General features: G+C 36.6%; 1 protein-coding gene across 2 annotated transcripts in view; it reads right to left on the bottom strand.

Moving 5' to 3' along the window:
* Positions 1 to 17,881, bottom strand: part of CPEB2 (cytoplasmic polyadenylation element binding protein 2) — a 55,524-nt gene that overhangs the window by 2,950 nt on the left and 34,693 nt on the right. For both annotated transcript variants that reach the window (XM_075091847.1, XM_075091846.1), the window contains 6 exons: positions 17,223 to 17,393; positions 15,492 to 15,581; positions 8,141 to 8,259; positions 7,729 to 7,843; positions 5,686 to 5,867; positions 1 to 1,014 (listed from right to left, as the gene is read on the bottom strand). The exon at positions 1 to 1,014 is cut by the window's left edge and continues 2,950 nt beyond it. In XM_075091847.1, coding sequence (XP_074947948.1) covers positions 787 to 1,014; positions 5,686 to 5,867; positions 7,729 to 7,843; positions 8,141 to 8,259; positions 15,492 to 15,581; positions 17,223 to 17,393 — 905 coding nt within the window. In that variant the 3' untranslated portion in view covers positions 1 to 786. The remainder of the gene's footprint in view (positions 1,015 to 5,685; positions 5,868 to 7,728; positions 7,844 to 8,140; positions 8,260 to 15,491; positions 15,582 to 17,222; positions 17,394 to 17,881) is intronic.

The following is a 17,881-nucleotide window of genomic DNA, read 5'->3' on the forward strand; positions in this document are numbered from 1 at the left end:
TGTTAATTAATAGTTCTAGTGCATGCATATGGTGTATACAGGTAAGTAAACATGCAATTTTTTCACATTCTAAAACTATGGCAGTTTAGGCCATATTGTGCTGCCTGCATTTAATCTGTAATGCAGTGTGTCTTAAACGTTTCAATCCCGTATTAATAGGTGGCATTACACATAACACCTATATAGCAGCAAAGCTAATACAGCTTGTGATTAAAAATGTTTAAAAATAGCTAATAAATCAGATTATCTTGAGGTATTATTTCTTGCAAGTCAAAATGGAGAGCAAAAAATCAACCCTAATTTTTAGTTTATGTATACACTGAAAATAGCAACAACAATAAAAATAAGCTTTTTGTAGCAGACATATTCCATCTTCACTATTTTGCTACCTTTGGTAAATTACTGGGGCAGATCTTGAAGTTAAAAACCCATGTTTAGAAATAAGTGCACGCTTCACCCACTAAATATAGCAGCAGACTGTGTGCCCCTACGCAAAAACATTCTCATATCTAGTTTTAACTTTACATATAAAAATAACTTGGAGAAAATACAAAAAAACATTTTATTTTAACATGAAAATATCACAAAAATTAGTAAGCCTGAGATGTAGGGTTTTGGTGAAAAACAAGAGGCTTGTAGTGTTTTGGCTGCTGATAAAGATGCATGTATTGATAGCTGGGGTGAAAAGCAGAAGAATGCACTTATTTCTTCTGCATGTCAGTATCTTCAAACACAGTAAGCCACATGCACCCTTTCTTTCCTTATGTAGATGCTGGTTCACCATGTTTAATTCCAGCGGAAGTGGATCTGACGTGGGCGGTCAGCCCCCTCCTTTACCAATGGCTTATGGAATTCACGTCCTGCACGAGAGTGGATATTTGCCCAACAAAACTCACAGTAATACTGCAGGCAAGTGACATTGGCACAAAAGAAAGGAGCAAACTTTCCACCGCATCGTGCGCCCTGGCATTCGTCACACATCTGGTCATCCAACACATATGGCTTTACCTCCACCTGTTGGAGTAAAGCAGAAACAATTCCAGTTAGTACCTATTCCTGTTTAAAAGTTAAATGAGGGCATTCATTTTTTTCTGGTTTAAAAAAAACAAACAAACCAGAAGTCTGAAATCAGACATATTAACACCTTTATCTAACTGATTAGTTATTACTCTTTACCATTTATCAGCTACAGATCTATCCACACAGTAAGCAGAACGCTTCTAGGCAGGTCTTTACAAGTATGCTATATATGTAATAAATAGCTACATCAGAACCTCCCCTTAATTTATTCTGGAAGGATGTTCTTGGCAAATGATAGCATGGAAGTACATGTAGAAAACAAGTGAACAAGCCCAAAGGTCGCCCAACTAATCTCATCAGCTCCCAAACGTACCCCAATATGACATCCAATTCTACACCGTTTAGCAAAAAATAACTGAACGTACAAGAACATAACCATTTATATATTAACCTTTTTTACAAAATAAGTGTAAGTCTCTGCACGTACAACTTTTGTGTGCAAATTAGAAGTACTTTTTGCAGGCTGGAATACAGATCTTTTAGCATTCCTGTTCCCTGTAAATTCACTCCCTATTTCTAAAATATGGTCAAATTTGGAGCTACAGATTTTGGTCAGCTATTACTTTCCCTTTTTGTGGCTTTGAGCTGTACAGAAATTTGTATTCAATGTGTTTCTGAAAATAATTTTAGAAGACCATTTTGCAAGTCTACAGGCTGCTAGAAACACCTGTCTAACAGTTTCTTTCTCCCAAACTCATCTGACTGCCAGAGTGGAAAAGTGGCAGGAGTCCAGTGGTAAATTTGCATTATGTCTTTGCGTAACTGAACTGTTACAGACTGCGATCAGACAGGAAGAAGAACTTCATAATAAAACACAAAATGAGTTGACTCCATCATTAAGGAATGTATTGTTGTCTTCCACATTTTCCTTACTTCTAAAGACGGTATTTTCTTCCTTTTGTTGGTAAAAAGAGTTATTCCAGTTCATACTAAAACTCACTGCTAAGAAATTTTCTTCTGAGATACTATTTCCTGAGAAGAATGTGACTTTATGTACTATACTCAGACAGAATATGTTTGAAATAATAAGAACTTTAAAATGCTATTTTTCCATTGTGTCTCCAGAGGAAAAAAATGTACACATACAGCTACCCACCCAGAAGTTTTACAGTAGAATAGTCTTCATGTTCTTAGCTTCAGAAGTAGAGGCCATACATGACATGTCAGATATATCTATGTTTGAAACAGAGTATGCTTCTTCCAATAATCTATATTCAGGACAAGCTCTATTTCTTATTTCACTAGAACAACCTGCCTTATCACAAATTACACTCAAACTTTCCAATAAACAGGTACCTTATGCAGTAACTGTGTTTGTAGTTCAAAATTACTGAAACACAAAGAAGCATTTATTTCAAGCTTCAGTGCATTAATGCACCAAGATCGGTATGAAGATGATTTCAAAAGTATTAGAGAAACATTTTGGGGAATGGAATTATTATATGAAGTGGATGCAGACTGCTGGCACATGAAAGTTAACAACATTTTAAGGAATTGTTTCGAGCTGAAACTCCAAACGAGTTTCAAGGAAATGTTTGAAGCTGAGCTTTCATATATGATAAAGCAGGATGAGGAACACTGAAGAAAAACATCTGTTAGAGAAACTAAACATACCTACACATCAAAAGGACGGGAGAGAAGCTGCAGAGTGCTTAGGTAAGGAAGAAGTTAAGATCATGGACAACATTTGTTAAGTGACTGTGACACTAAGATTTCCAATTAAGGTAGGAAAAGGTATGTGCAAAAAATGCTATAGAGACTTTGAACTAAAGTTCAGAAGGATAAACAGGTGAACTGCAAAATTTAGCAATAAAAAATACTTTTACACAGACAAAACTGGTAACGAAAAGAATGGGAAAGGACAGCAGGCCTACAGGAACTGGATGTAACTGGTATACGAAGGCTACACTAAGGTAAAGGGAGGTAAACAGCCTGTCTCTGAGATTTCAGTGAAATGTAATGTATTGCTTTATTGACCAGCACACATACACATCTCCGATGAAGGCAGCACCTGAAGTAGGACTACCTTCCTCATATACAAGAACAGTAGTTTACAGATTTATACAAATTGCTTGCCCACCTATAAATCAGCAGTAATACTGATTTCAGAATATTTGCAGAGCCTGAAAAGGCATTAGTGTATAAACTCCATGGAGAAAAAAATCTATTTCTGAAAATAGCTTTTTTCATACTTTCAAAAACACGTAAGAGTTAAGGTACTCCCTAAAAAAAGGCTATTCTCTATTACTCCTCAATAATACAAACAAATGGGTTGTATAAATAGAAATATAATTATATAAATAATAGGGACTGGCCATATGATTTAATCAGAGAAGACATTTTTTTAAACAGAAAGATTAAAACCCCTCTGAAATAAAGAAGTTCATTAACCTTCCCCATTACAAGGTTTAAAAACAACTTAAAGTACTTAGATTTGGCTTTGTTGTATTATGCTTGTGAAACACCTCAGGAGTAGCATACATTTTTAAAAATAAGAAAAAACAAGGACGCTAATAAAAATGCCAAAATTCCAGATTTAAGAGAATATTTGAGTAAAAAAAAATAATCAATAATTAGAAAAGCAACACTAAAGAACACAAATCATATCAAGAAAGAAACTGTGAGAACTTAGGTATTTCAAGAGAAAGCCTAGATCTTCCTTCCCTCTTCCCCCTCAGCCTCTCCAGGCCATGAACAGCTATCTACAGACATAAAAAAGTATAATTAGTAATAGTGATTGAAGAAATCTTTTGACTACTGTTTTTATAAATGAAGTCTCATGGATAGAACTCAAATGCTGTACTTCTGAAATCTAGTGTTTGGGGCAGATTTTGTGGATTTTTTTCCATGCCCAAGCTCCAAGAGGCCTGCAGAACATGCTCACTGTTTTACTGGAGATTTACAGTCCATCCCCTTTTCAGTATTTCAGTGTTATCACACATTAACAAGTTTTATCCCTTTCTCTGTGAACAGCAAGTACTGCCATTTCAGATCCCTACTCAGCATCCAAAGAGCCCTTAAAATCTCTGGTGACCTATCATAAAAAACCCAAACCAACAAATAACTCTACCTGGAAGCGCAGCTTTTAGAGGCAGGTTCATGCCTTCTTTCCTCTGATGAGATGGCACTGCCACTCTACCCTATACTCCTCTACTGCAAAGGACACTTCCACGGGAAGAGGAAGACCAAGATAAAAGCGTCCCCTAGTTTACAAGGTTCAAGTCCATGTCTCCCACCTTTGAGGGAGAACTAGTTTGGATGGGACCCAGTTGTCCAACTCTAATTTTAAAGTCAGGTCACTTCACAGCCAAATGCACTATAGATGGCTCCTGAAACACACTAAGCTATAACCTACTCTGAAGCTAAATGACCTACTTAAGCATTTCTTTAGAGGGAGTTCCGGATTTTGGTCCTTCCTCGTATTTTGTCCGAGTACTCAAATGCAAGATGATTAATAGTAATTTCCCCTCACACAGTCACAGTGTCAAGCCCATTTTTTCTTGTTATGTAATTAGCCAAAAAGGTAGAGCTATTACTTAGTCAGCTGCAAGTCACAAGGACAGCAATCCCACCAGCAAACTGTATCCATCACATCGTAATGTGAAGCCTAGTTCACCACCCACATTCAGAACCACTCGTCCTCTGGAAAGGACCATGTTTGGGTATTTCAGCTCACTAGGCAACTGGTACCTGAGAGACAGATGTAAAGCTGTATTGCTCTATTTGAAAGGACAGAAGCACATGCTACCTCCCTACAGCAGACTTTTGTTAACTGTACTACTTTCTTTTTCCCATGTCTTTGATCTGTAGAGGAGACTGGACCTTGAACTACTTTACTTACTCAACCCTTCTTCCTCTAAGACCTTTTTTTCTTTTTAAAAAGAACATCTATTAATACCAGTGACTACCTCTGCAGCTCTTGACATCAAAACTAGTGACCCTTAAAACTGACATAATTTAGATGCCAGTTTTCTTTGCTACCCTTATAGTTCTAATTAAGAGCAATGAGGTTGACTAGTCTTTTTAATAAAAGTTAAGTTTTGCTTTAGCTAGCAATAAGCATCTGTAGCAACCAGAAATGTACGTTGGTAAATCCTAAGATGACTCCTTCAAACAGAAACGGTAAGACATTTTGTATTTTAGGTGTTGAGCTTGATTGATTTTCTGAAGCACCGAGCACTGACAATTATGGCTGAAATTAAGGGCAGCTGCAAATATAAAGCTAACTTCAAAAACCAATGAATACTATAGTTTCCTATGAATGATAAAGCTATTATCACAGTATTTGGTTTCATTAGAACATGGAGAGAAAAAGATTTTTCAAGCCCTTTGCCCATACACAACAAAACCAGGAACTCCAGGATGGAAGGAACATATGGTCTAACATATGCCCAAGGAACAAGGTGCTGCTCTGTGGAACCCATGTTGTTCGTCTGAGGGCATTCGCAGTTTAACTCTTGGAACTAGTGGGGTTACACTAATACTAAAATATATGTAGAAGCTGACATGAAAGCCAATCAAATGCAATGTAACCACACCCTGAGAAGTTCCTTTATAGATCATCACTCTCATATTTATTTAGGTTTTTGTTTCTGTATAACTTACTCGTTTATCAATATCGCCATGCTGAAGTTGAACAAACCGAGCACTGATGGCAGCAATATAACTCTGCTGATTGGAAAAAGCAACACGTCCAGCACCTTTTGGGTATTTCAGCTCAGGGTCAGTATCAATTCCTGCGTAACAAACTCCACCATAGAGACGGTCCATGATCATAGCCAATTCCACTATTAAGAAACAAAACAATGTTCATTTAAATTGTTCTTACAGTACAAACTTTATATAATGTGCTTGTATTTAAAAATACTAGAAAGGTTAATTAATTTTACAACAGCCAATGTAACAGTAATAACAAGAAATATAAAAACATATTAAATAACGTATGAAATACTCAGCAGACAGATCTTTCACACTGCAGGTACAAACATCAAAGGAACAATGGAATTGTAAGTACTTGCAGTCCTTGATAACCTGGAACTGAAATTCCAGGGCAGTTTTCTTCAGGGGATTACAGCAAAAGACTTTTTGGGCAGGCATGGAATGTAAGCTCTGTAAAATCGATCCACATGCCACAAATTCCTTGGTACATGTTCTCTGGCTGTCCTAATGCTCTATGTCCTACTTGGATTTAAAGATGTAGTTGCAATCTTTTCATCCGCCACACAGAGCTTGATTATCTCTACAGTGCTACATTTACCATAGGTACTGAAGTTCATAGAAGCAAAAAACTCACATGTTACAGATCATGTATTTTAGCAATCTTCTAGTAGTATTTTATACTGAATTCAGTTTTGCAATTAATTTAGGTGGAAAATACTAATTTTTTCAGAATTAGTATCCTCTGTATTAGAGTGTAAAGGTGTCCACAGTCACTGATGCTCAACAGTTGTTTGCAAAAGTCTCCTAAAGTTTTACTGCTTTTGTGAAGTCATGATTTTTATTTCACATTGCCATAGAAGTTTCATTTTCACATATACAGGGCATTTGAAAGCTAAGCATAAGAACGCATCCATTAAACTTATCACAGACATACAGCACAGTAATCTGAAGTATTTGGACTGAATTTAAAGAAAAATCAATCTGCAGTTGGAACATACTGTGTTTATGCTCATTTAGAAAGCTTGTACTACAGTCAAAAGTACAGTCTTAGAAGTAAAATAACAGAAAAGCTTGAGCATTGCAGGTCCAAGATAGAAAAATTTAAGATTCTTTATGCCCCAGATTTGCACTATCACTTCTTGGTTCTCCTACATCTTCCATCTGAAAGCTCATCTTTCTGTAAGAATAAAATTCATTACAAACTATAGAAGACTAATGAAGTCCAGGAGTCATTCTAACAGAAAATGGGATTTGAACCACCGTATGTTATGCTTCTGCTGCCAACATTCACGTCAACGTACTTACTAGAAGGCCACCATAAAATATTGCAAAAGGCTACTGCAGTCAGTCTTACAAAGCAGACTGTCCAGGTTGTATATCAACCGTTCCACAGCTACAGAAACATTTAATTTTTCCTTCACGCACTCCAGCAAGAGTCTGCAATCTCATATAGTGTCGTGCCATACAGACTGTTCCAGCTCTCTGAATGCCTTTTTTTCCTCTATTCCTACTCCTTCAAGTACTCCTTCACCACCTGTGTTTTTGCTCTGTCCATATCAGCAAGAGTAACTGCAACCTAGTAGCAGTAGAGTAGCTAATCCACAATGATAAGCAAGTACAAATAAAGCTCCACATACTCAGAGAGCATGGCAGTGGGGTTTTCATAGCATTATTTTACAAACAAACTATTTGTCACGTGGTTTACACTACAATTTTGCTAATATGATCAAAATCTTTTCTACAGCTTTAGACATGGAACAGTGTCTAGTAAGTCTCAATGATGAACAGTGATTTATGGCCAAAGCCAGATGAAAACAGTTACTAGAGAAATGCAAGAATACATGAATATTGTACTGTGGTTATAACTATCACGACACTCTTATTTTTATATGTATATATCTATCCATATGTAACTATACAAAAGTACGCATGGTTCAAATTATTTCCAATAACTTTCTACTTTTAAAAATAGCCACAGATTATACTCACCAGCTCTTAATGGTCTAGGGACTCCTCCAACAAAAATTGTTTTTCGAGGATCAAGCGGCTGAGAACCATCCATCACAAAGTCACTATCACTTAGATTCCAGGGACGGATCTGAACCTATTACATTGGGAAATAAAACAGTATGCTACTTTAAGTTCCACTATATCAAGTATATATGTTCATCGGCCTATATAAACTATCAAACAGTCACAACCCCATTAGTTTAGCATGTCTAGGTGCTCTGTTTTAATCCTGTTAATTCAAAACACTACAATTTTAAAGTCATCCAACTGTTCCAGATGTTGGGCTCTGCCAATGGTAGTTTGCTTTTGATTATTTTCATCGCCGTCATTTCAAATGCAGCTTTAGACAGATGGCAGCTAGAGCCTGCAGGCCATCTACTGTTTTACTTACTGGCTTGTCCTTGATAGTAGGACTGGAAACACAGAGATAGAGCTTTCCATCTTCTTCAATGCAGGCATCAATCAGGGCCTGAACAGAACTCTCCTCTTGGAACAGGAGAAACGCATAACCTGGAAAAAAAGCCAAACCAACTAATATATTTTCCCTTATCTTTATTTTTTTATTAATTATCTTTGGTCAGTGACTTTTCCATACAGACAAGTTTACTCCAAGAGTAAAAGAAAGTCAGACCAATTCTTTGTTAACTACATACTACCTTGCCATGATCAACAGAACTTCTATCCTTAAAATAATTGTCAAAAGAGACTAATAACCAAATAAAAGCAAACATGTCTGCTCTATAATGTACTGGAAGTCTAGGCTGAGCATAATTCATTGGCAGCAACAGACATTATACAATGAAAATCCGACTTGGCACAAAGGACTAATCTCTATTCTAGAGATTAGATCAAAGTACTTTGTTACATAAGTGACCCAGCAAACCTCCCAAACACCACAAAAATAGGAATTAAAATGCTTATTTAATGCTACAGTGAAACAGTCATGCAAGCAAAGAACCTCACATATTAGAATACTTCAACAGTTACAGTATAATGATATACATAAAATTTGTTACTTTACAGGTGCCCGATAGCAAAATTAGAGTGGTATTCTAAAACAAACTTTAAAAGGACCATAAATCCACATTTCTTTCTGAGATTAGTACCAAGTGTGGAATTTTCACATGAAGTTATGTTTTATTACTTGGATGGAAAAGTAAATGCTGAAGCAGCTGCTCCAGAGTGGGCTTGGCAAGAGTGAGCGTGGCTGCTTCGCCAAGCTGTTTGGAAATGACACTGTATATCTGAGAGAAGCTAGTTAACCACTGGTAATTTCTTATTGCAAACAGACGGCGTGGGTCATCAGGGAAAAGATGGTAGCGTGCACCTTGAAGAGCATTAAAGAATCAATGTCTTAAGAAGAACATCAGATTAAAGAAATAAATATACGACTGATTTTAGATAGATGGGAATAAAAGTACGATTTAAAGAAAAAGCTCTAAAGGCCTACACTGGTCTTTCTAATAACTTGTACCTCACTTCTTACCCCTCCTACCATGGTCCTATCACAGCTACCTACAATGGACACATGACAAGGTTTTTTGTATTCTATATTTTTATGTAAATCTTATTTAGTTTCTTAACAAATATGCTGTAGGCAACCTTTGGGCTTGGACTGAAGCACTTCCTTGTGAAGACCATTTTTCATTGCTGAACAATATTTTTGTGATAACCTGCTTAACATAAGCTTAATTAGTAATTATTTAGATTCAAAATATGTTTTAATAGGGATATCTTTCAGTATTTATCTTAGAATAAACTCACTGTGAGAATAAACTCACTGAATGAGGGCATGTGTAGACTGGCATAGAGAAGCGAGACCAGACCCATCTAACTGTCCTTACTCGTGTGGAAGCCAGGCACACACACTCCTGCTTGAATGGAGAGCTCACAGCACAAGAACGATGGGAGTGCAAAAACTTGATTAATCAAAGGAAGGGCTAAATGCACATGATACTGACTAAGGGATCAGACATACAAAGTAAGACTCACAGCCAGAAGTAAAATATTTTGCCAGATGCTGATTTTCCATCAGTTCTTATCCTAAAGCAAATCAAGGCCATATAGCTCCTGATACATAAAGATGGTCAGTGTTTCCACATAATTGTCTGCAGCTATTAATATACTTAACTGTGGCAGCTTGTAAAAAGATAGAAAATTCAAATACAAGAACTTGATGAGGGAACAATTAGGATTTCTATATCCTACCACACCTAAAATAAAAGGAAAGCAATACCAAAACTATACATTAATACCGTTTTCTCCACATCATCTGCAAAACATGTACCGATGTCTGGGTTCATGAGCTTAGCTGTACTACTCCCCCCTCTGAAGACACAGAGAAAGTTAGGGTATAGTCTGTACTATAAAATTGGTCTAGCTGTAGTTTTGTTCCACAGCTCTAGTCCTTCAATGATTACAATGCATTTTAGTTTGCTCCCCAAGTCTAGACTGGAGGAAAATAACCCGTTCTCTTGGTGAAGAAAACTGGCTAGAGAAGATAATTTGCTCAGGTCTCGCATTTTATAGCCATATACAGAGAGCCAGTTCCTTCCAAAGAATGCTAGACTTGCACAGCCTGCATACAAACCACTCTCCATCACTTGCCCTGGACCAGGGTGCATTGCCTGGCACAAATCAATTATGCATTAGCCATAGACTTCTCCAAAGAACACCAGTTAAATAGGCAACCAGCCTATATTCATTAGCTAGAAGTGCTTGCGAAGGCAAATTACACTCTTTGGTATTTCATTTCGACATCATACATTAGGGCTCTTCTTATTACTATAGCTACCACATAACAACCATATGGCACAAATTTTATTCTCACCCCTTTCTGCCTTCACAATATATGCTTTTACTGGATTATTTTTTTACCTCAAGTTCCATAACTCATGACTTGTTGTGGATGTTTAATGTCTGCAACGCTAGTATGGTGGTGTTAAGTCACATGCATAAGTATGATTAAAAAAGAGCAAGTGCCTAAGTACTCTTTTTGGAGTAGTACTGAACTGCAATTACTATGTGTGATAGAAAGTACACATCACAGTGAAACATGGTGGGGAGCTAAATAAGAGTAGGAGGTGTTTTACTGTACTACAAACCAACTTAATTCCCTGGTTTCTTTTTTTTTTTTTGGTGTACCACATCAGTCATTTAACTTTAACAGCTTTACACCCAATAGCAATGTGAGTCTGTTTACAATGGAAAAGCAAAGCTGCTTTAATAGTTTTCTTTGAAGGAAGCCGCTTCACACCTTTGGGTTGTATGTACACTAACAGTAGCAGGTCATGATCAGGTATAACTTGCCAAGAGACAAAGCTTGTGTATTTTGTACGTATTTCACAAAGTGAAAAGTATTATACGGAACACAGCCTTATAAAAATGTCCTGTTCATGCGCACCTCTACCAGAGTTTATGCCTCTGTGGGAGACGAAGTTTAGGTAACCCCTGTTAATCACTTGCCTAAATTCCTCTGCATGAGCTATTACTAATACTCCTCTATTTTCAAAGGCAATCAGTGTGAGTGAAATTTCTGATAATGTCCTCAGAAAATTACCTCAAATAATAAATCTTTCTGGAGATCACAACTGGCTTTAGAACTACATTCCCTGGTATCTAAAGATACTGCACTGGTTATACTCATCCCTACTCTGAACTGACATCTCTCTCAATGAAACAAGATGAAGAAATTACATGGTTTTTTTCTTTTTCATGTATTGGGTCAGCACTGGAAACAGAAGCCCATCAGATAAGTTTGAAGAGTCCTAGATGTATTACCAAATTGAACCTTTTATGTAATAAATACAAAAACTAAAAGAATAAAACAAAATAAAGCATTCTAGCCTAGATTCACACTGGTAGCTAACACGATTTTCTGAGCAAGGTATAATTTCTTTATTCCATAGCAATATGGAAGTTTACCAGAAGGATACAAGACACTACTGGTATGTATACTCTGTGTAGGAATCAGAGAGCACCTTTCATCAAACTTCAGCTAACTCCTATCGCTAGTGGCTTAGAGAAGGAGTCAAGAAAATCAGTACAAGCCAGCATGGCACTGTCCATGCCAGTCCGTACAGCTATATTTTGTTTTGGGGTTGGTTCCTCTACTGTCCTGACAGACTCTCTCCAGGGGACACTAAATGGCCTCAGTGCGGTGCAATTCTTGCCCACAGAATGCTGTACTTTACCTTAAATCATAAAGAATCAGTGTAAACTGCAGGTTAATACAGACAATGGATCTATATTTGATGTTGGGAGTAATTCACATTTGAGAAAGACACACAACATTTAATCTAGTCCTCTTTAAAGGGATCTCATTATTATATTAATTACATTTAATCTTTAAAACAAATCTTTCACTTGTTCAGTTTAGTCATCTTTGACAGAGAATTAACTCCAAACTGCACCTGAAGTGAAAAAATGCAGGCTGATGTAATTGTAATGTACCTAGTAGCTGAGGCACTTTTCAGTAGGGGAGAGCAGGATTCACTTCAAGATCCAAACACCTATTTCCATATTTCTGCAGTGACTGTGTTTAGGCTCCTGCTGCAGTACAGAGGTGCAGTTAATGTAGTCAGTGGTGACTGGACCGTGACTCAGCTGACCAAGCAGGACACGGAGGTGTCTAGCACTGGTTATCCTCTACATGACTTTGCCTATCCTTCAGCTGGTGCTCCAGAATGGTGTGGGGCTTCAATAGTGTCACGCCACATTTGCAAGACCTGTGAAAATCTTTTAGAGATCCTCAAGTTTGGGTAAACGAATCAAGCTCAATGTGCCTATATTACGGTACCCGGAATAGCCCTCTATACTCCACTGACTGTACTGGCCAGATTCCTATTGATTAAAGGAAGCTTAGACACTAATCACACATGAAGACACCTACAGTTACTTGCCTGAATCCAGAGTTCAATCCTACCCAGAGTGATCAAATAAGCTGGTAACAAGTTGAACCCGGATGGAGCTGGGTTTTGCTGATTAAACTAGAAACAGAACATTTTCAACCTAATTTTTTCAGTCAGTTCTAAATTAGCAGTTAAGAGCCTTGAATAAATGAAGCTACTGCACAACTGCTGTGACAGAAGGCAATAGAAACACCCAGACAATTAGAAAAGGCTGGGGATACTATCCTGTTTAAATCAGATTATCTTCTGTTTGATATGGTCTATAAATAGTACAGAGCACACAAAAAACTGGGCATATTTTGAAAGGCCTTCTTTGGATTTGCATACCCTTACAGCACCATTTGTTTGAGAGCTTCATTATCATAAGGAGGAGTCCTCACCTCAGCAAGTTGCTTTGGTCAAGTGTATTGTTTCATAAATAGGTATATTTGCCAACTATGTAATAAGAAGAGTTATGATAAACAATGACAAGTCAGAAAGGAAGGAATTCTCCATTACAGTTGGCAGGTCACTTACAGACTTTGTACTTTGATCTCAGCAGAATAATTTTTTTCTGCTTCAGAACAGAGTTTCCTTGTAAGATTAGTGTGAATTTTTTTAAATTCCTGTTTTCTTTGGGCCTAATTTTGTGGTGAACCAACACAAAATGTAATTAGTTAAGAACAAGCAAGTTGGTGTTTCTCAGGAGGCAGCCAGCCCTGATGGATCAAGACACTTCTTGCATTTCTTCAAGCAAGGAAATACTTATTATTAACTTGGCCTTCCCTCAGGGCTTTCTGCAAGCAGAGTGCCTGGAAGGAACCACAGCCTGGAAAACTGAACGGGGTGGGGAGTGGGGGGGAAGGCAGGCTGTATCTCTTCACCACAGAGAAGACTATTACATAAATCAGTTCAGACCTGGATAATTCCGAAATATCTTTGAAAAACAATACTATGTCAAATCTCTAATGAGACTGAACAAACAAAAATATATACACTGAACCGACTCCATGCAGAGTAGCAAATTAGAAATTGGAGATTAAAAGTAAAAAAAAAAACACCAAACAACCCATCCAAAAAACCCAAACGAACTCTTTGGGCTAATACAGTACATATATTTCTAAATTGCTAATTACAGATCAATCTCAAAGCTTTCTTAGTATCTTGCCTATCTTCAGCAGTTTCATACCTCTTATTAAATATATGTATATGTGGTTCTTGCCTGCACATGTAAGTAATACTTAAGACAAGTTTTTAAGAAATTCTTCTACAAAATAGCCACAGGTTGTATCTATTCCACTGAAAAAAAACATATATAAACACAGTAATATTCAAGTTAATAGTAAGCTGTATTTCCAGCATATCTATAAAGAGAGACCTACACTGTATTTCAAATGTGTTAGGCTACATTACAAAACAATATTGAATAATGTAGTAAATTGAAAATTAGAATAAAGTTTTAAGATTGAAGAACAGTAAGTGCTACTAAATTTCAAATAAAGATCAGTTAATCTTGGGAAATCAACTAAACGGTTCGCAAGTGTGTCCTTACTCAATTAGATCAACAGACTGAAGTTCTATTTGTATTCTCTGGTTTTAAGAAGCTCTGCTTACAGTATAGATTTTTTTTTTTTTTACACTGTGCTAATAGTAAGTATTTCAAACATATCAAAAATCTTTATTACATGAGGTGGTCTTGAAATATATCTTTAGGATGTTCAGAGGCTGAGACAGGACTATCTCCTTGGAAATGAATGCCAGAATCCACTCTTTTCAGGTAAGAATATATTACATCTTCCCTCTTCTATATATTCATCATGGGCTCTGTGAGATGCATCTTCCTCAAAGAGTTCCTCAAGAATTTTTCTTGGTAGTTTATGGAGAGAGATGCACTCCTCAGGATAATAAAATTTAACTTGACAGTAGCTTTGTGTATCAGGCTGACAATCAAAAAAGCCAAAGTCTCTTTGTCTCAGAATTTCCATTTAGCATTCATAAATACTATTCAAATACTTCCAGTCCCATTTCCCACTCTGGGATAATAATCCTGTCTTTTCACCCAGCATAGATGGTCAGATAAATAAATGAAGAATCAGTTTATAAAGGTATTATACCCACTTTTATCACTTCCAGGGAAGGAATGAATTGCTGCGTTCTCTACAAATGAATAATCTCTGCGTTGCTTTCATATCTGGATCAGATTTTTTGCATTTATTTGATATGTACCAATACATGATTGTACACGTACAGAGATATGCTATGTAATTTAACTACTTAATGTACAGAATGGCTTTTCCAATACTTTGTGATACTAAAAAATCTAGTCTAACAGCAACACCAGAAAGAGTTAAAAATCAACATTTAATCATTTATCAAAAAAGATACTTAGTGCTTCAACAGGAAGTTCACATCCTAAAACTCAAATAAACATAACATTATCTCAATCAGATACCCAAAATGCATCCTTCTGAACCCTGCCTGTAACTTCCTATGAAAATTTTAGTCTAAGATTTAGTCTTAAAAATTTTACCAAATTTCAGTTTTGGAAACCATATAGATATGCAAATGCAGAACCTAGGATAAATGACACATATAACTATATGACGCTGATATATGAGAAATCAGAATATGGAAGATCCTTCAAGAGTCCAGCACTGAACCAGGCACAATACTAAAACAAAACTCTCAGGTTTTAGACTTGTGATATAAAGGAACCATGTCTGAACCTGCACTGAAACTGTGGAATTAACTGTTCACAGGGATTATAAATTATGCCCTTTGGAAAAAGATGAGACAGTTTACCAGAGTAAGACTTTTACTCGGTGACAGGTCAAAACCTTCCAACTCTCTTACCTTTTGGTGGAAAATAGGACTTGCTTTCTGCTTTGTGAGGCCAGTCTACTACCAAAGGCCCAAATCTTCTGAAGCTAGCAGTAATTTCATCTAAAAACAGGTATAATAGTTGCAATTAAAATAAATGACATAACACATGAAAAAATACTATCAAGCAAAGGTCTTTGTTTCTAGCAAAAGTTGAGAGTACATGGGGAAGAAAGGAACAAAATTTCCAAATTTCATGAACAAAAAACTTGAATAGACATCTTCTAAAGCATTAATATTTATGCAATATATTTCTGGTGATTTTAAGCTTACATTTGTTTTTTATCGCTTAGTAACAGGAGCATTTCAGAAGCATATAGGCAACTAAAGGCAGTGGTGAAAACTGCTGAGGTACTTCCTTAAATTCAGAATCTGGTTTGAATGCAATCATAACAGTTTACTATTTAGTGATGTACAGTTCAGAGCTTTGTAGGTAGATACTCATATAATACGTACCACCACAATTAGCACGCTAGCAGTTTCCAGCAGATACCATGCACAGATCAGGAACAGAAACTTAAAATTGCCTGTTTAGAGGTGCTTCTAAGATAACCATGAATAGTCTTGTTGGAAGATCTACTATGCCCCCTGAACAACTTTGTGATGTCTTGCTACCCCAGCCACTCCTTCCTGTCAGACTGTAAGAACCTTGGCCATGAAGAAAAAATTAAACCACCCTAAACTCTACAAGAGCAGTAACTCAAACACAAATACGCTCCATTTCTTTCAGTAGTGTCCTGCCATCAGCACATAAACAGGCAGGAAAGAAAGAAAATGTATTTCCATGTGTCTTTGTTTAGCATTTGTATTAAAGGCAACAGTGCACATTTGAATTAGAAGCTAAAGTGCATTAAAAAAAGCTGAAGTTAATTAAAATAAATCCCTTAGTACATTGCAGGAGATCATCACAATGAAGATGAAACAAAAACATGGTTTGCAAGTTACTCTAGGATTACAATGAATCATAGAATGTCCTGAGTTGGAAGGGACCCACAAGGGTCATCGAGTCCAGCTCCTGTTCCTGCATAGGACAACCCCAAAATTCACACCATGTGAGACTTCTGTTTACATTAGAAAGCTAGCATGTAATTTACATTTATCTGCACAGGAGATACCTAATAATAAAGAGCACGATTACTTCAAATCAGCACTATTGTACAAAGCCATTCCAACTGCAACACTTAACAATCTAAGCTTCTGTGGTACATTCTGTGTGCAATGCATCACAGAGTACTCTGTCACTTGACCTTCCTCTGCCTTAGTTTCTCTATTTATGAACAGGAATAATATTAACCTCTCTAAACCACTTCTGAGATCTTCAGGTAATAGTAAAATAGAATTTGAAATTCAATTGCTAATAGACGTTTTCTATGAATAGAGAATAAAGCAGGCATAGATAGAGGACACTATGAAGGGCTAAGATGTATTTGAAAGGAATATGCAAAGTAAGCAGGAGAACAGATTCCAGGCATCACATGCACCTCTACAATCTGCAAGTGTAGAATCAGAGACAACTGAACCATCTCAAAACCAAAAAAGATGGATGACATCAAATGATATTAAGCTCAACATATCCATCAACTCATACCTTTTACGCCACTATATTATTTTGCTGAGTGGATTATTTCTACTACTTCATTTAGATTTTTCAAAATCTCTCTTTCTCCCTCCAAACTTAGTTCATCTAGTTTCCAGGCAGCTCACCTTCATCAATATCTGGTGGAAGACCTCCAACAAATACTTTCCGAGAAAAACGCTCAATTCGTTCCCCATTCTGATGAGCGGAGTAGCAGGTAGGTGAATTCAAGACTCCAACTTGATCACTATGACCATCGTCCAGCAAACCATCATCTATTGGGAAGAGGGAAGAACGGCCTTAAAAAGAAAAGATAATAATATACATTAAAATAATTTTGTGGCAGTACATATTTATGTAATTTTAGGAAATGGGGGAAGAGCAGTCTGGAAAGTAAAAATAAAACCCCAAGATGTTAAAAAAGTACACATTAGTTTAAATAAAACTTAAGAAAGTGAAGAAAGTATTAAACTTCAAAAAGGGAATTTGAGATTGCAAGCTGACATCACTGTAAGCATAATACTTCATACTACATTATAGTTACTCTGCTGCATCCAGTATGGAAGTAGGAATTTGTTTTTAAATAAAGGGTCTTATTTATGAAGAAATCATATTAAGGGCTGCTTAAGTGAGTTTCATTAGTCTGTCTTTGGTTTAACTTCAAGTTAAAACAATAACTTCCATCACCAGAATGACTACCACATGTCTAAAAAATCTTACACTTTAATTGAACAGAGGGAAACAGAAAAAACATGTACACAGTTAAGAAGTTTCAAACAGGTATGTT

This window comes from Phalacrocorax aristotelis, chromosome 4 (genome assembly GCF_949628215.1).
Source record: "Phalacrocorax aristotelis chromosome 4, bGulAri2.1, whole genome shotgun sequence".
Taxonomy (NCBI): domain Eukaryota; kingdom Metazoa; phylum Chordata; class Aves; order Suliformes; family Phalacrocoracidae; genus Phalacrocorax; species Phalacrocorax aristotelis.